This window comes from Scyliorhinus canicula, chromosome 1 (genome assembly GCF_902713615.1).
Source record: "Scyliorhinus canicula chromosome 1, sScyCan1.1, whole genome shotgun sequence".
NCBI classification, from domain to species: Eukaryota; Metazoa; Chordata; class Chondrichthyes; order Carcharhiniformes; family Scyliorhinidae; genus Scyliorhinus; species Scyliorhinus canicula.
The window spans coordinates 312,600,925-312,625,740 of record NC_052146.1 but is presented as its reverse complement, the minus strand read 5'-3'; the positions used below and the strand labels follow the sequence as shown (position 1 = coordinate 312,625,740).

Genomic DNA, 24,816 nt, shown 5'->3' with positions numbered 1-24,816 from the left:
GTGTGTGCACTGTGTGTGTGTGTGTGTGTGCACTGTGTGTGTGCACTGTGTGTGTGTGTGAATGTACACTGTGTGTGTGTGTGAATGTGCACTGTGTGTGAATGTGCACTGTGTGTGTGCACTGTGTGTGTGAATGTGCACTGTGTGTGTGAGTGTGCACTGTGTGTGTGAATGTGCACTGTGTGTGAATGTGCACTGTGTGTGTGCACTGTGTGTGTGCACTGTGTATGTGTGTGAATGTACACTGTGTGTGTGTGTGTGAATGTGCACTGTGTGTGTGAATGTGCACTGTGTGTGTGAGTGTGCACTGTGTGTGTGAATGTGCACTGTGTGTGTGAGTGTGCACTGTGTGTGTGTGTGCTCTGTGTATGTGTGTGAATGTGCACCGTGTGAATGTGCAGTGTGTGTGTGCACTGTGTGTGTGTGTGTGTGTGTGTGCACTGTGTGTGTGTGCACTGTGTGTGTGTGTGTGTGTGCACCGTGTGTGTGTGCACTGTGTGTGTGTGTGTGAGTTGTAGATAGTGTTGAGGGCTGTTGCAGGTTACAACAGGACATTGACAGGATGCAGAGCTGGGCTGAGAAGTGGCAGATGGAGTTCAACGTTGATAAACGTGAAGTCCAAAGATGTGCAGGTTAGGTGGATTGGCCATGATAAATTGCCCTTAGTGACCTAGGTGAATGAAGCCCCGTTCTGACTGAAGGCCCTGTCTCCTGTGGGCCCTGTCTCCCGTGGGCCCTGTCTCCTGTGGGCCCTGTTTCCCGTGGGCCCTGTCTCCCGTGGGCTCTGCCTCCCGTGGGCCCTGCCTCCCGTGGGCCCTGTCTCCCGTGGGCCCTGCCTCCCGTGGGCCCTGTCTCCCGTGGGCCCTGCCTCCCGTGGGCCCTGGCTCCTGTGGGCCCTGCCTCCCGTGGGCCCTGCCTCCCGTGGGCCCTGTCTCCTGTGGACCCTGCCTCCCGTGGGCCCTGTCTCCTGTGGGCCCTGTTTCCCGTGGGCCCTGTCTCCCGTGGGCTCTGCCTCCCGTGGGCCCTGCCTCCCGTGGGCCCTGCCTCCCGTGGACCCTGCCTCCTGTGGGCCCTGCCTCCTGTGGGCCCTGCCTCCTGTGGGCCCTGCCTCCTGTGGGCCCTTGGCTCCCGTGGGCCCTGCCTCCCGTGGGCCCTGGCTCCTGTGGGTCCTGGCTCCTGTGGGTCCTGTCTCCCGTAGGCCCTTGGCTCCCGTGCGCACTGTCTCCCGTGGGCCCTGCCTCCCGTGGGCCCTGTCTCCCGTGGGCGCTGTCTCCCGTGGGCCCTGCCTCCCGTGGGCCCTGCCTCCCGTGGACCCTGCCTCCCGTGGGCCCTGCCTCCCGTGGACCCTGCCTCCCGTGGGCCCTTGGCTCCCGTGGGCGCTGTCTCCCGTGGGCCCTGCCTCCCGTGGGCCCTGCCTCCCGTGGGCCCTGCCTCCCGTGGGCCCTGCCTCCCGTGGACCCTGCCTCCCGTGGGCCCTTGGCTCCCGTGGGCGCTGTCTCCCGTGGGCCCTGCCTCCCGTGGGCCCTGCCTCCCGTGGGCCCTTGGCTCCCGTGGGCCCTGCCTCCCGTGGGCTCTGCCTCCCGTGCGCCCTGTCTCCCGTGGGCCCTGCCTCCCGTGGACCCTGCCTCCCGTGGGCCCTGCCTCCCGTGGACCCTGCCTCCCGTGGGCCCTGCCTCCCGTGGACCCTGCCTCCCGTGGGCCCTTGGCTCCCGTGGGCCCTGCCTCCCGTGGGCCCTGCCTCCCGTGGGCCCTAGCTCCCGTGGGCCCTGTCTCCCGTGGACCCTGCCTCCCGTGGACCCTGCCTCCTGTGGGCCCTTGGCTCCCGTGGGCCCTGCCTCCCGTGGGCCCTGCCTCCCGTGGGCCCTGCCTCCCGTGGGCCCTGTCTCCCGTGGGCCCTGCCTCCCGTGGGCCCTGGCTCCTGTGGGTCCTGCCTCCTGTGGGCCCTGCCTCCCGTGGGCCCTGCCTCCCGAGGGCCCTGTCATCTGTTGATCTCCCTCTACCCCAACCTATCCCCCAAGACCCCAATCCCCTCCCCTGTGACCTTCCCTCTTGACCATCATTTATCTTTCCTTCAGTTCCTGGCACTTGGCTCCAGGCAGCTGGCCTGCAGTGTCTCATCCGGCCATGGCAGCGGTGTTCCTGGTGTGACTGAAATGCTGCCAGCCAATCGGATTGGCAGCTCCCCAAGGTGGGACTTTCACCTGCGATGGGGAAGAATGAACTTTAAAAAAATGCTGCACCTTTGTGTACCATGGGTACAGACGAGTGTGTACGTGCTGTTGTACCTGTGTGTTGTAGGTGCAAGCTGCAGTGTTAGGCTGTGTACATGTCCGCATATGCAGAATGTGTGTATCTATGAGAGGTATTTATCAATAATATTGTTTGTCAGAAATGCAAGAAAACTGAATCGTCAGAATTCTTTTTAGGGTTCAGTTGAAAAGAGTCTCGAGCTGAACGCAAAACAATTCTTCAAATACTTCAGTGTTTACCAATAGCTTCCCATCATTAATATACAATCAAAATAGGGAGGGAGGGAGGGAGGGCACTGCTATGGGGATGAGGGAGGGAGGGAGGGAGGGAGGGCACTGCTATGGGGATGAGGGAGGGAGGGAGGGAGGGAGGGCACTGCTATGGGGATGAGGGAGGGAGGGAGGGAGGGAGGGCACTGCCGTGGGGATGAGGGAGGGAGGGAGGGAGGGAGGGAGGGCACTGCCGTGGGGATGAGGGAGGGAGGGAGGGAGGGCACTGCCGTGGGGATGAGGGAGGGAGGGAGGGAGGGAGGGAGGGCACTGCCGTGGGGATGAGGGAGGGAGGGAGGGAGGGAGGGCACTGCCGTGGGGATGCTGGTGGAAATTTAGCATTGCAAAATTATACTCTGTACATCCAGTTCAGTTTAAACGAAGCCTCCATCAGTACATTCAGAGATCAATACACAATAATCAGTGTCAAAAACGGCGATTAATCCACAAAATTACTGAAGACCGACTAGAACATCTTTGCCTTCACAGAATAAACAAAACGAAACATTAGACAGGCTTGGCCTGTGAGCAGGGGTTTGAAATGTCTGATACCGAGTCCAGGGTCAGGCCACACCAGGATTGTTGCAACCAAACCCACAGCACAATTGCTGGAACTACAGACATATCCAAGCAATGAAAACAACATAAATGTCAGTGCGGAGTCTGCACGTTCTCCCCGTGTCTGCGTGGGTTTCCTCCGGGTGCTCCGGTTTCCTCCCACAGTCCAAAAAGACGTGCTGTTAGGGGAATTGGCCATTCTGAATTCTCCCTCTGTGTACCCGAACAGGCGCCGGAATGTGATGACTAGGGGATTGTCACAGTAACTTCATTGCAGTGTTAATGTCAGCCTACTTGTGACAATAATGAAGATTATTAAATGAGCACCAATCACAGACCAGAAGAAATCAGGAACAGACCCCCCCCCCCCCCCCCAGGGCCGGCTCAAGGCACCGGCAACTCGGGCAGTCGCCCGGGGCGCCATGTGCTAGGGGGCGCCAGAGACCCGGGTCCCGCGCATGCGCAGTTGGGCCGGTGCCAAACAGCGCATGCGCGGTGGCCGCACTCCCCCAGGGCGGGCCCCCCCCTCTGTCCGCCCCCCCGCTCGGTCCGCTCCCCCCCCCGCCTCGGGTCCGTCCCCCCGCCCCCCCCGCCTCGGGTCCGTCCCCCCGCCTCGGGTCCGTCCCCCTGCCCCCCCTCTCGGCCCCGCCCCGCCCCCGCCCCCTCTCGCCCACCCCCCCTCGGCCCCGCCCCCCCCCTCGGGCCCCCCCCGCGCACCCCCCCCTCGGCCCCCCCCCGCACCCCCCCCCCCCCCTCGGGCCCCCCCCCGCCCCCCCCCCTCGGCCCCCCCCCCTCGGCCCCGCCCCCCCCAAGGGCGCCGAAGTTCAACTTGCCCGGGGCGCCAGCAACCCTAGGGCCGACGCTGCCCACCCCCACCAGTTAGTTACTGTGGTGTTTACCCGCCCATTCCCGAATCCCTCCAGTGTAGAAGGAGGCTATCAGGCCAATCGGGTCAGCACTGACCCTCTGAAAGACCACCCCAACGAGGCCCACTTCTCCACCCTATCCCCGGAACCCCACCGAGGGGACATTTAGCCTGGCCAATCCACCTAACCTGCACATCTTTGGACTGTGGGAGGAAACCGGAGCACCCGAAGGAAACCCACGCACACACGGGGAGGACGTGCAGACTCCGCACAGACAGTGACCTGAGGCTGGATTAGAACCCGGGACCCTGGTGCTGGAGGCAGCAGTGCTAACCACTGTGTCGCCGTGCCACCCTCCTGACCACCTGGGTTGGTCACTGTGGGGTTACCCTCCCCATTTCTGACTCTGCCCTATACCCCCCCTCTCCCCCAACCCGAGTTGGTCACTGTGGGTTACCCTCCCCATTTCAGACTCTGCCCTATACTGACCCCCCCCCCCCCCAACCCGAGTTGGTTACTGTGGGTTACCCTCCCCATTTCAGACTCTGCCCTATACTGACCCCCCCCCCCCAACCCGAGTTGGTCACTGTGGGTTACCCTCCCCATTTCAGACTCTGCCCTATACTGACCCCCCCCCTCCCCCCCCCCCCCCCCCACCCGAGTTGGTCACTGTGGATTACCCTCCCCATTTCAGACTCTGCCCTATACTGACCCCCCTCCCCAACCCGAGTTGGTCACTGTGGGTTACCCTCCCCATTTCAGACTCTGCCCTATACTGACCCCCCCCCCCCCCCCCCCAACCCGAGTTGGTCACTGTGGGTTACCCTCCCCATTTCACAGCTGTCTCCTGTACTGACTCAGGACACCTGGGTCTCTTGGAGAACAAGAAACTCGAACAAGGAAGAGGGCAACAGTTTGGAAAAGAGCTCCCAGCCCTGCTGTTGAGTTAGATTTGTGAGTGTGATAAAACAGCCAGTTTTATTCTTCAATCACCAAGAATATCACGGATCAATTGAAATTAGTTACGGTCAGAATGAAACTTTCCAAATTGTTGCAGATTGTGAAGTGTGAGGGGACATGCTGGTTACCTTGTGATTATGAATGGGTGTTAATTATATTAAAATACCTCACTTCCACAAGTGTGAATTGGCCATTATGGCTCAGCACCTTGATCGTACACTCCCACAAGGAGCCTGAGGTCCAGCGAAGCCTGTCCATGCTCTTGGCTAAGCAGAAGCAGTACATTGAAAGAACGTCTTCATAACAAAGCACCACTAAGCTGTAAGGATTATGTCTGATATGCTTCTACCAGTGGAAACACCAGCTGTGCGATTGCTGACATTGTGCAGGAGATGGTTGACAGGGCACACAAACACAGGGGCTGACGCTGTACCCATTCCACAAGGAGCGAATGAGGCTGGATGCGAAACCAGAATCTCTGCAATTCAACGAAGCATTGTGCTGGCCCGTGTTCCGCTCCTGTTAGTACACACACAGATCTGGGAACTTCATCTCGTAAACTGGCACTGAACGGGTCTGCGTCTGCCCATAACCAGCCGTGATCGTGCCTGATGGGCTGGGGGGTGGTCTAGAAATAACAAAAGACAAGTTGAATGACTGGATCAACAGTTGTTCTCTGACATTATGTGGATCACAATACCAACCAATACAGATCTAGTGGTCTCGGGTGTACAGCTGCAGCAAACACAACAGATAAAGGTAAATCTACACGGTACACATGAATATGGTTCTGGAATGTTTTCAGGGAAAGGACCTCGAAATGCTCAGTTTAAATCGAATCAGAGACAATTAGATGTGTTTATGGGGAAAAAAAGTGTTACGAATGTAGGACTTTGTAAGATAGATGTTTTAAAATGGCTCTTTTAATTTATCATAGAATCATAGAATTTACAGTGCAGAAGGAGGCCATTCGGCCCATTGAATTTGCACCGGCCCTTGGAACGAGCACCCTACCTAAGCCCACATCTCCACCCTATTCCTGAAACCCCACCTAACCTTTTTGGACAATAAGGGCAATTTAGCATGGCCAATCCACCCTACCCGCACGTCTTTGGACTGTGGGAGGAAACCGGAGCACCCAGAGGAAACCCACGCACACACGGGGAGAACGTGCAGACTCCACACAGACAGTGACCCAAGCCGGGAATTGAACCTGGGACCCTGGAGCTGTGAAGCAACAGTGCTAACCACTGTGTTACGGTGCTGCCCTTTAATTGAGAATTTTCTGAATGGGGGATGGTGATCACAATAACTCTGCCCACGGGATCCTTTTGACACAGGGATAAGGAATCCAAACCAAACCTACTGAAAATCAAACGGCAGTTTCCAGACCTTGACACAGAAAGTGGGAAAGGTTTTTGCACACTGAGCCTGAACGAAACAATGGAATTACAGCTGTGAAGAGCAGGATGAATGGTCTCTATTAACAACCTGTGAGGGTAGGTTTGTGGGAGACAATATTGGAGAGTTCAGGACTCATTTCTCAATGAGCACACCGAGGAAAGGGCACGTTTGACTGCTCAATTGCAAAAGTGAATGCAAGTTGGAATGCATTAAGGTGTGTAAAACAATCCTTACATGCGGCTACAGATTCAAAGATTGAAAATATAACATCCACAGATGGGAAATATGCATGAGCGAGGAGGTGAGGACTTATTCCATCAAAAATTCTTTCTTGTGGGAACCAATGAAAATGTTTGCAAGCATTGCCCAGCATTTGCTCACCTTTCACGCTGATGCTCAAAGAGATGCACCGCAGACATCCTGTGGGATAATAGCTACCCTGATAACAAGTAGATAAGTCCCTGGGGCCAGATGGGATCTATCCCAGGTTACTGTGGGAGGCAAAGGGAGAAATAGCTGGGGCCTTAACAGATATCTTCACATCCTCTTTCACCACAGGCGAGGTTCCAGAGGACTGGCGAATAGCCAATGTTGTTCCCTTGTTTAAGAAAGGAAGCAGGGATAATCCAGCAAATTATAGGCCAGTAAATCTGACATCAGTGGTGGGGAAGCTTTTGGAAAATATACTGAGGGACAGGATATGTGCACATATGGAGGAAAATGGACTAGTTAGTGACAGGCAGCATGGGTTTGTACGGGGAAGGTCATGTCTCACCAACTTGATTCAGTTTTTGAACAGGTCACAAAGAAAATTGATGAGGGAAGGGCTGTGGATGTAGTTTATATGGACTTTAGTAAGGCATCTGACAAGGTGCCACATGGCAGATTGACACAAAAACTAAAATCACATGGGATTGGGGGTGGGCTGGCTAGATGGGATTGGGGGTGTGCTGGCTAGATGGGATTGGGGGTGGGCTGGCTAGATGGGATTGGGGGTGGGCTGGCTAGATGGGATTGGGGGTGGGCTGGCTAGATGGGATTGGGGGTGGGCTGGCTAGATGGGATTGGGGGTGGGCTGGCTAGATGGGATTGGGGGTGGGCTGGCTAGATGGGATTGGGGGTGGGCTGGCTAGATGGGATTGGGGATGGGCTGGCTAGATGGGATTGGGGGTGGGCTGGCTAGATGGGATTGGGGGTAGGCTGGCTAGATGGGATTGGGGGTGGGCTGGCTAGATGGGATTGGGGGTGGGCTGGCTAGATGGGATTGGGGATGGGTTGGCTGGATGGGATTGGGGGTGGGCTGACTAGATGGGATTGGGGGTTGGCTGGCTAGATGGGATTGGGGGTGGGCTGGCTAGATGGGATTGGGGGTGGGCTGGCTAGATGGGATTGTGGGTGGGCTGGCTAGATGGGATTGGGGGTGGGCTGGCTAGATGGGATTGGGGGTGGGCTGGCTAGATGGGATTGGGGGTGGGCTGGCTAGATGGGATTGGGGGTGGGGGGTGGGCTGGCTAGATGGGATTGGGGTGGGCTGGCTAGATGGGATTGGGGGTGGGCTGGCTAGATGGGATTGGGGGTGGGCTGGCTAGATGGGATTGGGGGTAGGCTGGCTAGATGGGATTGGGGGTGGGCTGGCTAGATGGGATTGGGGGTGGGCTGGCTAGATGGGATTGGGGGTGGGCTGGCTAGATGGGATTGGGGGTGTGCTGGCTAGATGGGATTGGGGGATGGGCTGGCTAGATGGGATTGGGGGTGGGCTGGCTAGATGGGATTGGGGGTGGGCTGGCTAGATGTGATTAGGGGTGGGCTGGTTAGATGGGATTGGGGGTGGGCTGGCTAGATGGGATTGGGGATGGGCTGGCTAGATGGGATTGGGGGTGGGCTGGCTAGATGGGATTGGGGTGGGCTGGCTAGATGGGATTGGGGGTGGGCTGGCTAGATGGGATTGGGGGTGGGCTGGCTAGATGGGATTGTGGGTGGGCTGGCTAGATGGGATTCGGGGTGGGCTGGCTAGATGGGATTGGGGGTGGGCTGGCTAGATGGGATTGTGGGTGGGCTGGCTAGATGGGATTGGGGGTGGGCTGGCTAGATGGGATTGGGGTGGGCTGGCTAGATGGGATTGAGGGTGGGCTGGCTAGATGGGATTGGGGGTGGGCTGGCTAGATGGGATTGGGGTGGGCTGGCTAGATGGGATTGAGGGTGGGCTGGCTAGATGGGATTGGGGGTGGGCTGGCTAGATGGGATTGGGGATGGGCTGGCTAGATGGGATTGGGGGTGGGCTGGCTAGATGGGATTGGGGGTGGGCTGGCTAGATGGGATTGGGGATGGGCTGGCTAGATGGGATTGGGGGTGGGCTGGCTATTTGGGATTGGGGGTGGGCTGGCTAGATGGGATTGGGGTGGGCTGGCTAGATGGGATTGGGGTGGGCTGGCTAGATGGGATTGGGGGTGGGCTGGCTAGATGGGATTGGGGGTGGGGGTGGCCTGGCTAGATGGGATTGGGGGTGGGCTGGCTAGATGTGATTGGGGGTGGGCTGGCTAGATGGGATTGGGGGTGGGCTGGCTAGATGGGATTGGGGGTAGCCTGGCTAGATGGGATTGGGGGTGGGCTGGTTGATGTGATTGGGGGTGGGCTGGCTAGATGGGATTGGGGGTGGGCTGGCTAGATGGGATTGGGGGTGGGCTGGCTAGATGTGATTGGGGATGGGCTGGCTAGATGGGATTGGGGGTGGGCTGGCTAGATGGGATTGGGGATGGGCTGGCTAGATGGGATTCGGGGTGGGCTGGCTAGATGGGATTGGGGGTGGGCTGGCTAGATGGGATGGGGGTGGGCTGGCTAGATGGGATTGGGGGTGGGCTGGCTAGATGGGATTGGGGGTGGGCTGGCTAGATGGGATTGGGGGTGGGCTGGCTAGATGTGATTGGGGATGGCCTGGCTAGATGGATACAGAACTGGCTTGGTTATAGAAGACAGAGAGTTGCGGTGGGTGTTTTTCAGAATGCAGATCTGTAGCTCGTGGTGTTCCGCAGGGATCAGTGCTGGGACCTCTGTTGTTTGTAGTATATATAAATATTCTGGAGGAAAATGTAGATGGTCTGATTAGTAAGTTTGCGGATGACACGAAGATTGGGGGAGTTGCTGATAGTGCCGAGGGTTGTCACAGGATACAACAGGATATGGATAGATTGGAGACTTGGGCACAGAAATGGCAGATCGGAGTTTAATCCGGACAAATGCGAGGTGATGCATTTTGGAGGATCAAATCTAGGTATGAATTATACTGTAAATGGCAGAACCCTTCGGAACATTAACATACAGACGCATCTGGACGTGCAGGTACACAGTCTGAGGATTCAGGGTAAACCATTTCGGATAGAGATGAGGAGACATTTCTTTACTCAAAGTGTGGTGATCCTGTGGAACTCATTATCACAGGAAGTAGTTGATGCTAAAACTTTGAATATATTCAAGAGGCGGCTGGAGATAGCACTTGGGGAGAATGGGATCAAAGGCTATGGGGAGAAAGCAGGATTAGGCTATTGAGTTGGATGATTGGCCATGATCGTGATGAATGGTGGAGCAGGCTCGAAGGGCCAAAAGGCCTCCTACTGCTCCTATCTTTTATGTTTCTATGTATGTATGTTCCGTAAAAGTTGCAACACAGATTGTCATGGTGATTAAGAGGGCATGTGGCATGCTTGCCTTCATCAGCTGGGGCATTGATACGGAGTTGGGAAATCATGTTGCAGCTGTATAAAACCTTGGTTAGGCTGCATTTGGAGTATTGCGTGCAGTTCTGGTCACCACATTATCAGAAGGATGTGGAGGCTTTGGAGAGAATGCAAAGAAGGTTCACCAGGAAGTTGCCTGGTCTCCAGGGTGTTGGCTATGGGGAGAGGTTGAATAAACTGGGATTGTTTTCACTAGAAAGACGGAGGCTGAGGGGAGACCTGACAGAGGTCTACAAAATTCTGAGCAGCAGAGACAGGGTGGATAGTCAGAGGCTTTTTCCAAGGGTAGAAATATCAATTACACAGGGGCACAGGTTCAAGGTGAGAGGGGGGAGTTTAAGGGAGATGTGCGGGGTATGTTTTTCACACAGAGAGTGGCGGGTGCATGGAATGCGCTGCCAGAGGATGTGTTGGAAGCAGGAACATTAGCAACATTTAAGAGGCATCTGGGTGGGTCCATGAATAGGGAGGAAATAGGGGGACACAGACCGAGGAGCAGCAGAAGATTTTGATTTTAGTTTGGGCATCATGATTGGCACAGGCCTGGAGGGAGTATATGTTGGTAGGATTGGGTGGTATAGGGAGTATATGTTGGTGGTATAGGGAGTATATGTTAGTGGGATTGGGTGGTATAGGGAGTATATGTTGGTGGGATTGGGTGATATAGGGAGTATATGTTGGTGGGATTCGGTGGTATAGGGTATATATGTTGGTGGGATTGGGTGGTATAGGGAGTATATGTTGGTGGGATTGGGTGGTATAGGGTATATATGTTGGTGGGATTGGGTGGTATAGGGTATATATGTTGGTGGGATTGGGTGGTATAGGGTGTATATGTTGGTGGGACTGGGTGGTATAGGGTATATATGTTGGTGGGATTGGGTGGTATAGGGAGTATATGTTGGTGGGATAGGGTGGTATAGGGAGTATATGTTGGTGGGATTGGGTGGTATAGGGAGTATATGTTGGCGGGATTGGGTGGTATAGGGAGTATATGTTGGCGGGATTGGGTGGTATAGGGAGTATATGTTGGTGGGATTGGGTGGTATAGGGTGTATATGGTGGTGGAATTGTGTGGTATAGGGAGTATATGTTGGTGGGATTGGGTGGTATAGAGAGTATATGTTGGTGGGATTGGGTGGTATAGGGAGTATATGTTGGTGGGATTGGGTGGTAGAGGGAGTATATGTTGTGGGATTGGGTGATATAGGGAGTATATGTTGGTGGGATTGGGTGGTATAGAGAGTATATGTTGGTGGGATTAGGTGATATAGGGAGTATATGTTGGTGGGATTGGGTGGTATAGAGAGTATATGTTGGTGGGATTAGGTGATATAGGGAGTATATGTTGGTGGGATTGGGTGGTATAGAGAGTATATGTTGGTGGGATTGGGTGATATAAGGAGTATATGTTGGTTGGATTCGGTGGTATGGTGAGTATATGTTGGTGGGGTTTGTTGACATAGGGAGTATATGTTGGTGGGATTGGGTGGTATAGGGAGTATATGTTGGTGGGATTGGGTGGTATAGGGTATATATGTTGGTGGGATTGGGTGGCATAGGGAGTATATGTTGGTGGGATTGGGTGGTATATGGAGTATATGTTGGTGGGATTGGGTGGTATAGGGTGTATATGTTGTGGGATTGGGTGATATAGGTGAGTATATGTTGGTGGGATTGGGTGGTATAGGGAGTATATGTTGGTGGGATTGGGTGGTATAGGGAGTATATGTTGGTGGGATTGGGTGGTATAGGGAGTATATGTTGGTGGGATTGGGTGGTATAGGGTGTATATGTTGGTGGGATTGGGTGGTATAGGGTATATATGTTGGTGGGATTGGGTGGTATAGGGAGTATATGTTGGTTGGATTGGGTGGTATAGGGAGTATATGTTGGTGGGATTGGGTGGTATAGGGAGTATATGTTGGTTGGATTGGGTGGTATAGGGAGTATATGTTGGTGGGATTGGGTGGTATAGGGAGTATATGTTGGTAGGATTGGGTGGTATAGGGTGTATATGTTGGTGGGATTGGGTGGTATAGGGAGTATATGTTGGTGGGGTTGGGTGGTAGAGGGAGTATATGTTGGTGGGATTGGGTGGTATAGGGAGTATATGTTGGTGGGATTGGGTGGTATAGGGAGTATATGTTGGTGGGATTGGGTGGTATAGGGTATATATGTTGGTGGGATTGGGTGGTATAGGGTGTATATGTTGGTGGGACTGGGTGGTATAGGGAGTATATGTTGGTGGGATTGGGTGGTATAGAGAGTATATGTTGGTGGGGTTGGGTGGTATAGGGAGCATATGTTGGTGGGACTGGGTGGTATAGGGTATATATGTTGGTGGGATTGGGTGGTATAGGGTATATATGTTGGTGGGATTGGGTGGTATAGGGAGTATATGTTGGTTGGATTGGGTGGTATAGGGAGTATATGTTGGTGGGATTGGGTGGTATAGGGAGTATATGTTGGTAGGATTGGGTGGTATAGGGTGTATATGTTGGTGGGATTGGGTGGTATAGGGAGTATATGTTGGTGGGGTTGGGTGGTATAGGGAGTATATGTTGGTGGGATTGGGTGGTATAGGGAGTATATGTTGGTGGGAGTGGGTGGTATAGGGAGTATATGTTGGTGGGACTGGGTGGTATAGGGAGTATATGTTGGTGGGATTGGGTGGTATAGGGTATATATGTTGGTGGGATTGGGTGGTATAGGGTGTATATGTTGGTGGGACTGGGTGGTATAGGGAGTATATGTTGGTGGGATTGGGTGGTATAGAGAGTATATGTTGGTGGGGCTGGGTGGTATAGGGAGCATATGTTGGTGGGACTGGGTGGTATAGGGTATATATGTTGGTGGGATTGGGTGGTATAGGGTGTATATGTTGTTGGGGTTGGGTGGCATGGGGAGAATATGTTGGTGGGATTGAGTGGTATAGGGAGTATATGTTGGTTGGATTGGGTGGTATAGGGAGTATATGTTGGTGGGATTGGGTGGTATAGGGAGTATATGTTGGTTGGATTGGGTGGTATAGGGAGTATATGTTGGTTGGATTGGGTGGTATAGGGAGTATATGTTGGTGGGATTGGGTGGTATAGGGAGTATATGTTGGTTGGATTGGGTGGTATAGGGAGTATATGTTGGTGGGATTGGGTGGTATAGGGAGTATATGTTGGTGGGATTGGGTGGTATAGGGAGGATATGTTGGTGGGATTGGGTGGTAGAGGGAGTATATGTTGGCAGGATTGGGTGATATAGGGTGTATACGTTGGTGGGGTTTGGTGATTTCGGGAGTATATGTTGGTGGGATTGGGTGGTATAGGGAGTATATGTTGGTAGGATTGGGTGGTAGAGGGAGTATATGTTGGTGGGATTGGGTGATTTTGGGAGTATATGTTGGTGGGATTGGTTGGTATAGGGAGTATATGTTGTGGGATTGGGTGGTATGGGGAGTATATGTTGGCGGGATTGGGTGGTATAGGGAGTATATGTTGGTGGTATAGGGAGTATATGTTGGTGGGATTGGGTGGTATAGGGTGTATATGTTGGTAGGATTGGGTGGTATAGGGAGTATATGTTGGTGGGATTGGGTGGTATGGGGAGTATATGCTGGTGGGATTGGGTGGTATAGGGAGTATATGTTGGTGGGATTGGGTGGTATAGGGTATATATGTTGGTGGGATTGAGTGGTATAGGGAGTATATGTTGTGGGATTGGGTGATATAGGGAGTATATGTTGGTGGGATTGGGTGGTAGAGGGAGTATATGTTGGTGGGATTGGGTGGTATAGGGAGTATATGTTGGTGGGATTGGGTGGTAGAGGGAGTATATGTTGGTGGGATTGGGTGGTATAGGGAGTATATGTTGTGGGATTGGGTGGTATGGGGAGTATATGTTGGCGGGATTGGGTGGTATAGGGAGTATATGTTGGTGGTATAGGGAGTATATGTTGGTGGGATTGGGTGGTATAGGGTGTATATGTTGGTAGGATTGGGTGGTATAGGGAGTATATGTTGGTGGGATTGGGTGGTACAGGGAGTATATGTTGGTGGGATTGGGTGGTATAGGGTGTATATGTTGTTGGGGTTGGGTGGCATGGGGAGAATATGTTGGTGGGATTGAGTGGTATAGGGAGTATATGTTGGTGGTATTGGGTGGTATAGGGAGTATATGTTGGTGGGATTGGGTGGTATAGGGAGTATATGTTGGTGGGATTGGGTGATATAGGGAGTATATGTTGGTGGGATTGGGTGGTATACTGTGTATATGTTGGTGGGATTGGGTGGTATAGGGAGTATATGTTGGTGGGATTGGGTGGTGTAGGGAGTATATGTTGGTGGGATTGGGTGGTACAGGGAGTATATGTTGGTAGGGATTGGGTGGTATGGGGAGTATATGCTGGTGGGATTGGGTGGTATAGGGAGTATATGTTGGTGGGATTGGGTGGTATAGGGTATATATGTTGGTAGGATTGGGTGGTATAGGGTGTATATGTTGGTGGGATTGGGTGGTATAGGGAGTATATGTTGTGGGATTGGGTGATATAGGTGAGTATATGTTGGTAGGGTTGGGTGGTATAGGGAGTATATGTTGGTGGGATTGGGTGGTATAGGGAGTATATGTTGGCAGGATTGGGTGGTATAGGGGGTATATGTTGGTGGGATTGGGTGGTATAGGGAGTATATGTTGGTGGGATTGGGTGGCATAGGGAGTATATGTTGGTGGGATTGGGTGATATAGGGAGTATATGTTGGTGGGATTGGGTGGTATAGGGTGTATTTGTTGGTGGGGTTGGGTGGTATAGGGAGTATATGTTTGGTGGGATTGGGTGGTATAGGGAGTATATGTTGGTAGGATTGGGTGGTATAGGGAGTATATGGTAGTGGGATTGGTTGGTGTAGGGAGTATATGTTGGTGGGATTGGGTGGTATAGGGAGTAAATGTTTGTGGGATTGGGTGGCATAGGGAGTATATGTTGGTGGGATTGGGTGGTATAGGGAGTATATGGTGTGGTCATCTACAATTGGATCCAGCAAGGGATGCTGGGAAAAGTGGCCAGGTTTATGGACAAGCAGGCTGCAGATGAGATCAAACAAAGTTGCAGCCCAGGCTTTGCAGACATAAATTTTGCTGGTTATTGCAAACAACATTTGCAAAAGGCCATCTTCAGGCCATCCCAGATGGGACAATAGAACTGTCCTGTCAATTTCACTTATTTACCAGACACAGCGGCATCTAAACTCTTTATTTGGATGGCCTGTATCTGCCTGGCACCTGTCGGTCACTGCCAAGTTAAGGTGTTGGAAATATTGGTGTATCGTGTAACCTATGATTGGGAGTGTGTGATTGAATAACCATAACCATTGTCTGTGTGTGAATAAATATTATTCGATATTAAAAACTGAGTCTCAATCATTTGTCCATCGTATATGGGTTAAGACACACGATGGTTTAGACAGGGACTACAATGGCTGGTGGGGTTGGGTGATAAAGGGTGAAAGTGGGAGGTATGGATTGAAGGAGAAAAGAAGGAAGGAGGAAGACATTCATGTTGTATGATTCATATTTCAGTGCTTGACATTGCAAGTGTAGTCTTTGCTATGTTGGTAACTGCAGCAACCAAGATTCAAACAGCAAGGTTCTACAAGCAGAATATGAGATAAATGACAGTTCTGGTAGATTCAGCCACGGCAGTAGGAACTCTCTGCTCATCTCCGAATAGTGGCGTGGGATGCTGTCAACCGGGTTAACATCTCATTCAAAATGTAGACACTGCAGTACCCACTCTGCCATGTGCTTATGTCCTACACAATCTCTTAACAGAGCTGTGCGCCACTACCCAACTCCATCATTTTCATCAATGGAGGCTATTTATTCCTGCTTTTCCCATCATGTTCCATCAAACCTATTTCCAAATGGACATGTCTCACTTGAATACTCTGATCATTAGGCACCACAGTGAGGCATGTTTCTACTGCACTTATCTCTGATCTTCTGACATCTGGCAATAATTGCTCCAGTTACTTTTCGTGCAATAATGTCCTTTCGGGAAGGAACCCTTACCCAGACTGGCTAGATAGTCGCCAGTCCACACCAACACCGTTGATTTTTACCTGCCCCTGAAATAACTCAGCATAATATTCAATTGTATCAAACCTCTGGTGACCCACCACCAGCTTCTCAGAGAAATTAGTTCTGGGTAATAAGTGATCTCGCCGATGTGATCTGTCCACTGTATAACTCCAAAACCTGATTGAATATTTTCATTGGGCTCAACAAAGTTGGTGGTGAGTTCATCCCAATTCCACACAGTAATCCGAGTGTTCAGCTGGGCTATTTAATAATTTCATGGTGCAGGGTGAGCCATGTTCCGAGGGCCTTGAATGACCTACCTGATAGTTATCTCAAATATCTGATTGAGTTTACTCTGCAGAATAGTAGCCTGGAATAGAGGGATGAGAAGCAGCAGTAAATATATAAAACCTGCAGACAAGCAGAATTCAATCATATTCACGTCAGAACAAAGCCCCACCTCGTCATTCGCAATACACAATTCCAATACACAGAGAGGGAGGACTGTAAAGGGACAATTGGGAATGGGATGGAGGGAGGAGCCAGTAAGGGGTGAGTTAAACCCAGAGATGTTACATTGAGTCAATTATTTCCATAAGTAGGTGAATGAGAAACTAGGGAATGGAAAAGATATTCACCAGGAGAAATAAGTGGGAAGAAAGGATGAAAGCTTTTGAATTAGACTGTTTAGCACATGGAGCGACTGAAATACAGACTCATGTGGAAGGGATAACAATTTTAAAATGAATATAAAATATTCTTTGGCAGGGAATGTTGAATGGGAATACAGGAAAGAATAGCAGGATCAGAGGATAAATGATCTCCTTTACCAGAATTTCTATCCATGAAAACCGTCCTTTATTGATCTGATGCCAGGGAGCGATTTAGAATGAGGTTGAGTTGAGGTTCGGGATTGTGCCTGGGTGTTGCCTCAGACACCTCCTCTGTCCTCTGCCCTCTTCCCTCTGCCCTCTGTCCTCTGCCCTCTGCCCTCTGACCTGCCCAGTTTTAATGTGTGACACCCAAGTAGAGATCAGATTTTACTGCGGCTTCCGGTTCAGAATTTTAATTTTCACAGCGAACCGGAATCCAAACTGAAGAGACCGACATGGTGAGGATGAAAAATCAGACCTGTTAAAAGTAGTATTGAGTGTGTCATCGTGACATCATCTTATGCACAAGGGATCCTGGCTACAGTATCAGGGTGAATATCAGTGGGTTATAGAATTACTGTCAGTTACAGGTAAGATATTATTGGTTTGCTATGCCTATTACTAAGAGTTAGCTAGAGGTTATCACTGAATCACATAAAACCTTTGCTTACGAGGGTGAAAGGCTTTACTGTTAGTTATCGTTATCATTTCAGCAAGTTAGACTGTAAGTTATAGGAGCAGAATTAGGCCACTCGGCCCATTGAGACTGCTCCGCCATTCAATCATGGCTGATATTTTTCTCATCCCCATTCTCCTGCCTTCTCCCCATAACCCCTGATCCCCACATTGATCAAGAACCCATCTATCGCTGTCTTAAAGACACTCAGTGATTTGGCCTCCACAGCCTTCTGCGGCAAAGAGTTCCACAGATTCACCACCCTCTGGCTGAAGAAATTCCTCCTCATCTCTGTTTTAAAAGATCGTCCCTTTAGTCTGTGATTGTGTCCTCTGCTTCTAGTTTTTCCTACAAGTGGAAACATCCTCTCCACGTCCACTCTATCCAGGCCTCGCAGTATCCTGTGAGTTTCAATAAAATCCCCCTCATCCATCTAAACTCCAACGAGTACAGACCCAGAGTCCTCAACCGTTCCTCATACGACAAGTTCTTCATTCCAGGGATCATTCTTGTGAACCTCCTCTGGACCCTTTCCAAGGAGCACATCCTTCCTTAGATACAGGGCCCAACACTGCTCACAATACTCCAATGGGATCTGACCAGAGCTTTATACAGCCTCAAACGTACGTCTTGTATTCTAGATTTCTCGAAATGAATGCCAACATTGCATTTGCCTTCCTAACTGCCGACTGAACCTACACGTTAATCTTAAGAGAATCTTGAATAAAGACTCCTAAGTCTCTTTGTGCTTCTGATTTCCTAAACATCTCCCCATTAAGAAAATAGTCTGTGCCTCCATTCCTCCTTCCAAAGTGCATAACCTCACACTTTTCCACATTGTATTCCATCTGCTACTTCATTGCCCACTCTCCTAGCCTGTCCAGATCCTTCTGCAGCCCCCTCGCTTCCTCAATACTACCTGTCCCTCTACAGATCTTTGTAACATCTGCAAACTTAGCAACAGTGCCTTCAGTTCCTTCCTCCAGATCATTAATGTATATTGTGAAAAGTTGTGGTCCCAGCACCGACCCCTGAGGCACATCACTAGTCACCGGCTGCCATCCTGAAAAAGACCCCTTTATCCCCACTCTCTGCCTTCTGCCAGTCAGCCAATCCTCTATCCATGCCAGGATCTTACCCTGAACACCATGGGCTCTTAACTTATTTAACAGTCTCCTATGTGACACTTTGTCAAAGGCCTTCTGGAAATCTAAATAAATCACATCCACTGGTTCTCCTTTGTCTAACTTCCTTGTTACTTCCTCAAAGAACTCTAACAGATTTGTCAGACATGACCTCCCTTTGACAAAGCCGTGTTGACTCAGTCCTATATTATCATGCACTTCCAAGTAATAATAATAATAATCTTTATTGTCACAAGTAGGCTTACATTAACACTGCAATGTCGCCACATTCCGGCGCTTGTTCGGGTACACAGAGGGAGAATTCAGAATGTCCAAATTAAAGTACTCTGCGATCTCATCTTTAAAAATGGACTCTAAAATCTTATCAATGATCGAAGTTAGGCTAACCGGCCTATAATTTCCTGTCTTCTGCCTCCCTCCCTTCTTAAACAGCGGTGTTACATTACTTGCCAGTCCTCTGGGACCCTTCCTGCTTTCAGTGATTCCTGAAAGATCATCACCAACGCCCCCACAATTTCCTCAGCTATCTCTTTTAGAACCCAGGGCTGTAGTCATAGAATTTACAGTGCAGTGCAGAAGGAGGCCACTTGGCCCATCGAGTCTGCACCGGATCTTGGAATGAGTACCCTACCCAAGCCCATACTTTAGAACTTTAGAACAGTACAGCACAGAACAGGCCCTTCGGCCCTCGATGTTGTGCCGAGCAATGATCACCCTACTCAAACTCACATATCCACCATATACCCGTAACCCAACAACTCCCCCTTAACCTTACTTTTTAGGACACTACGGGCAATTTAGCATGGCCAATCCACCTAACCCGCACATCTTTGGACTGTGGGAGGAAACCGGAGCACCCGGAGGAAACCCACGCACACATGGGGAGGACGTGCAGACTCCGCACAGACAGTGACCCAAGCCGGGATTCGAACCAGGGACCCTGGAGCTGTGAAGCATTTGTGCTAACCACTATGCTACCGTGCTGCCCATCCGTGCAGTCCATCCGGTCCAGGTGATTTATCCACCTTCAGAACTTTCAGTTTCCCCAGAACTTTCTCCTTAGTGATGGTCACTGCACTCACCTCTGCCCCCTGGTTCTCCTGGAGCTCTGGCATCCCACTGGTGTCTTCCACCGTGAAGACTGATGCAAAGTAACTATTCAGTTCCTCTGTCATTTCTTTGTTTCCTATTATTACTGCTCCAGCCACATTTTCCAGTGGTCCAATGTCTATTTTTGCCTCTATTACCTTTTGTTTATTGAAAAAAACTGTTCCTATCTTCCTTTATATTACTAGCTAACTCACACTCATACTTCATCTTCTCCCCCCTTATTGCTTTTTTAGTTGTCCTCTACTTGCTTTCAAAGGCTTCCCAATCCTCTGGTTTCCCACTAATCCTCGCCACTTTGTCTGCTTTTTATTTTGCTTTTATGCTAACCTTGACTTCCCTCATGAACCATGGATGCCTTGTCCTCCCCTGAGCGTGTTTCCTCCTCCTTGGGATTAATTTCTGTTGTGCCTCCCGAATAACCCCCAAAAACCCCCTGCCATTGCTGTTCCACTGCCTTCCCTGCTAGGCTCCTTCTCCAATCAACTCTGCCCAGCTCCTCCCTCATGTCTTTGTAGTTACCCTTATTTAATTGTTATTATTATTATTATTATGCCGTTACATCTGATTGCAGCTTCTCCCTCTCAAACTGCAGGGTAAATTCTATCATATTGTGGTCACTGCTCCCTAAGGGTTCCTTCACCTTAAGTTCCCTAATCAAGTCTGCCTCATTACACATCACCAAATCCAGAATTGCCTGTTCCCTAGTCGGCTCTGTCACAAGCTGCTCCAAAAAACCATCTCTTAGACATTCCACAAATTCCTTTTCTAGGGATCCACTACCAACCTGATTTTCCCAGTCCACTTGCATATTGAAGTCCCCATGATTATTGTGATATTGCCTTTTTTACATGCCTTTTCTATCTCCTGATTTATATAAAAAAAGCAATATTACAATAATCATAGTTAATGAGTTACCATTCGTTACTGCTCAAATCAAAGTTCCTTCCACCTCCAAAACCTTCTTGTCCAGTCCTTGGTTTGACTTCCTTTCTCTTTTGATTTCCCCCCTCTTCACCTAACTTTTCTCCTTTCAGATTCTCCTCTTCTCCCTCCATGAGATTTCCCTCCTCCACATATTATTCCAAAAAACCTTCTTGGACACGCTTAACAAATTCCTTACCGTCCAGCCCCCTCGCCCTCAGGGATTTCCAGTCAATATGAGGAAAATTAAAGTCTCCCACTACAACAACCCTATTATTTCTATATCTATCCAGAATCTGCTTACATATCTGTTCCTCAACTTCCCGTGGGCTGTTCGGAGGCCTGTAGTACAGCCCCATCATAGTGACTGCCCCCTGCCTGTTTCTGAGCTCTACCACAGTGCCTCGTTACTTGATAGTACATTTGTTGAGCATGATTTTCCTTTCATAAATCCATGCTGACTTTGTCTGATTACACCACTCCTTTCCAAATGCTGTGTTATGAAAATCTTGATAATCATAGAATTTACAGTGCAGAAGGAGGCCATTTGGCCCATCGAGTCTGCACCGGCTCTTGGAAAGAGCACCCTACCCAAGGTCAACACCTCCACCCTATCCCCATAACCCAGTAACCCCACTCAACACTAAGGGCAATTTTGGACACTAAGGGCAATTTATCATGGCCAATCCACCTAACCTGCACATCTTTGTGACTGTGGGAGGAAACCGGAGCACCCGGAGGAAACCCACGCACACACGGGGAGGATGTGCAGACTCCGCACAGGCAGTGACCCAAGCCGGGAATCGAACCTGGGACCCTGGAGCTGTGAAGCGATTGTGCTATCCACAATGCTACCGTGCTGCCCTTAATGTACTCCAGCAACTTCCCTACTACCAACGTTAGTCTCATTGGTCTATAGTTCCCTGTTTTCTCTCTACCTCCCTTTTTGAATAGCTACCCTCCAATCTGTAGGAACCATTCCAGAGTCTAAAGGACTTTGGAAAATGACTATCAATGGATCTACTATTTCTAGGGCCACTTCCTTAAGTCCTCTGGATTGGATTGGATTGGATTTGTTTATTGTCATGTGTACCGAGGTACAGTGAAAAGTATTTTTCTGCGAGCAGCTCAACAATTCATTAAGTACATGGGAAGAAAAGGGAATAAAAGAAAATACATAATAGGGCAACACAAGATATACAATGTAACTACATAAGCATTGGCATCGGATGAAGCATACAGGGTGTAGTGTTAATGAGGTCAGTCCATAAGAGGGTCGTTTAGGAGTCTGGTGACAGTGGGGAAGAAGCTGTTTTTGAGTCTGTTCATGCGTGTTCTCAGACTTCTGTATCTCCTGCCCGATGGAAGAAGTTGGAAGAGTGAGTAAGCCGGGTGGGAGGGATCCTTGATTATGCTGCCCGCTTTCCCCAGGCAGCGGGAGGTGTAGACAGAGTCAATGGATGGGAGGCAGGTTTGTGTGATGGGCTGGGCTGTGTTCACGACTCTCTGAAGTTCCTTGCGATCCTGGGCTGAGCAGTTGCTATACCAGGCTGTGATGCAGCCCGATAGGATGCTTTCTATGGGATGAAGATTATCGGGCCCTGGAGATTTGTCCGCCTTCAACAGCCTATTTCTGTGTTACAAACTTTGATGCATTTCTTTGTATTCAGTTGTGTTGGCTCAAAATTCCTTGCTTATGTTCTAAACATCTTGTGGTGAATCATGAACCCAACAACCATTTTGATCATTTTTTCACCTTTAAGTTATATTTAGTGATGAATTGCCTGAGCCCCAAATGACTTTGCTCAGCCCACAGCCACATTGTGCCATTCTATTCAAACTATCTTGCATGTGCGATCAGAGACTTTTTTTACGGAAGGTGTTGTGATTTGTTAATCTTTTCACAAATTTACAAACTACATGTTCTTACCCTTGCTCCACAATGGGCGGCTATCTCTTCAAATGGAGCTTTCTGAAATTTTTCCACCACGAGTCGCCGTCTCTCTCTCTCCTGCTCCTCCACGGCGCCACCATCTATTGACCAACAGAGACGGACTATCATTGCCGGCAGGGACATAAGGCCCAATAGCTTACTGCTGTTGAGTGACTGTTCAACTCAGAGCATGGCCTCGCTGAATTAGGCAATTCACAAATGACAGGACAGAGTCCTGGCCCAGATTTTCCCGTCCTGCCATGGGAATCGTCACGGGCAGAGTGGATACTTTAATGGACCAGCGGAAGGTCCGTTGACATGGAGTGGGAATTTCCAGTCCTGAAACATTTTGTAAATCTTCAAAGGCTTTCATCAAACTTTGCAGCGTTGGACTCTGGTCTAGATTTTCTTTCCAACAGAGGCAGGAAGTGTTATGGGATGTCTCAGGGAGGTACCTACTCACTTTGGAATGGCCCATATTTTCTGCATCATTTCACACAGATGACAAGAGCCTCAAGTACTTTTGATGTGTGCTTGTATACAAGTGGGGTAATGATATTGTAAAACTAATTCTCCATCATTTCTGCCTCCGTTCTATTGATTTATGTTTGCAAAACAATATCAGCAGCTATCCATGAGGTAGTAATCAGCCAATAGATTTGACCTTCAGCATTTTTAATGGTTTCAAACCCTTTATTATTGACGGATTCCTTTGCACACTGTCTGAGTTCTACCACATTTTGAAGACAAACCCTAGGCCCTTGCCTGTAGCTCATGATTTCTCAGGTTTTGACAGGAGGAAGCTGCAACATCAATGAAACAATTGGGTGCAGATGCTTGAAGCTGCAATAAACATATTGCTTTACCCACCTGAAGATATAGTTTCCCCATTACCAACCAGAGCAGAAATGGCAGCTTCCTTCAATTTCAGTCAGCAGGTGGATTTCCTGAGGGCCAATCACTTGGATGCTTGGCCAGATGTACATGAACAGTACAGGGCGGTACTTGTTTCATCAGCAGCTTATCTACAACTAACAGCACATCACCATGAAAGTGCATCTTCCCTTTGCAGAGAATGCCTACAGGCCTTAACTTTAATGGAGCTGGGTGGATCCTCAGAGACCAAGTCAGCAGTCTGAGACACAGCTTTCTCAGGGAGCAGCGCTACAGGAAAATCTTACAGTATAATAAATACAATTTGGAATCTGGAATCACATATAGTCAAACTGGGTAAGGGGAGACACATTTAATTCTCTCAAAGGCATCAGTAAACCTGATGGATTTTCATACCAGTTCAGCAGCTTCATGCTCACATCACTGAGACTTGTTCTTTGTCCAGATTTATTTCATTAATATTACGGACGCGATTTAACAGGAAAAACAGAGTCCCGTTTGGGGTGTGTTTAGTGGGGTGTTTCAAGAACAACCCTGCTATCAAACAGGACTTTGTTTTGGTCTTGGCAGGGCCAGCCCCACCGAGGGCCGCACTTACCTCACTTCCTGTCCACGTGCTCAGAGTCAGATTGAGGTACCAGTTTGAAAGTGCCGCCCTGATCTCTCAACTCCCCTCAGAGCCCTCACCGCAGCCCCGGAACCCCCTAATGCCCCAACTGACCTGTTAGGGGGGCCTTGAGCTCCTCTCTCACCCCACCTCATAAGGGCACGGACCCTGGCACGGGAAACCTGGCACCTGGGCATCTTGGCACTGCCAGTCTGGCACCCTGGTAGTGATGGCCTGAGCGACCCCCCCCCTCCCCCCCAGGTGCCTTTACACCTGCTCCACAGCTGTGTGGACAAGCGCTAAGCGTCACGTGGTGAGGGCCGGGTGTTCACCCCGCACCTCGGGAGGCGACATATTTCAGTGAGGCCAGCTGCTGACTGAAATATGTAAATCTGGATCTCGCTCAGCGGTGGCGAGATCCAGATAGCGACGTCTTGCGAGATCTTGAGAGGCGTTCTGAGCCTCGCACATCTCACGGCCTTGTCAAGTCACCAAGTTCAATGTGACGAGGCAGTTTGACTGCCGCCTATTTTAAAAAAATAATAATTTAAGAGTGTGGGTGTCGCTGGTTAGGGCAGCATTTATTGCCCATCCCTAGTTTCTCTTCAGAAAGTGGTGGGAAGCCGCCTTCTTGAACCGCTGCAGTCCTTCAGGTGTAGGTGCACCCACTGTGCTGTTAGGGAGGGAGTTCCAGGATGTTGCCCCAGCGACAGTGAAGGAACGGCCGATATATTACACAGTGAATGGTAGAACCCACAAGAAGTCAG

At 50.4% G+C, this 24,816-nt stretch overlaps 2 protein-coding genes across 2 annotated transcripts in view; both read right to left on the bottom strand.

Annotated features, from left to right (window-relative positions):
* Nucleotides 1-559: 559 nt before the first annotated feature.
* LOC119966152 (spidroin-2-like) lies at nt 560-2,118 on the bottom strand. The gene is made up of 2 exons (XM_038797475.1): nt 949-2,118; nt 560-724 (listed from the first exon to the last, which is right to left on the bottom strand). Exons 1-2 carry the CDS (start codon nt 2,116-2,118, stop codon nt 671-673), a joined length of 1,224 nt encoding a protein of 407 aa, XP_038653403.1. The 3' UTR covers nt 560-670.
* A 2,631-nt stretch (nt 2,119-4,749) lies between these two features.
* The window catches only part of efr3ba (EFR3 homolog Ba (S. cerevisiae)), a 301,549-nt gene continuing 281,482 nt past the window's right edge, over nt 4,750-24,816 (bottom strand). Inside the window, exons 20-22 of the mRNA XM_038797345.1 lie at nt 22,546-22,649; nt 16,431-16,480; nt 4,750-5,531 (exon numbers count right to left, since the gene is read on the bottom strand). Of these exons, the coding sequence (XP_038653273.1) occupies nt 5,426-5,531; nt 16,431-16,480; nt 22,546-22,649 (260 nt within the window). The 3' untranslated portion in view covers nt 4,750-5,425. The remainder of the gene's footprint in view (nt 5,532-16,430; nt 16,481-22,545; nt 22,650-24,816) is intronic.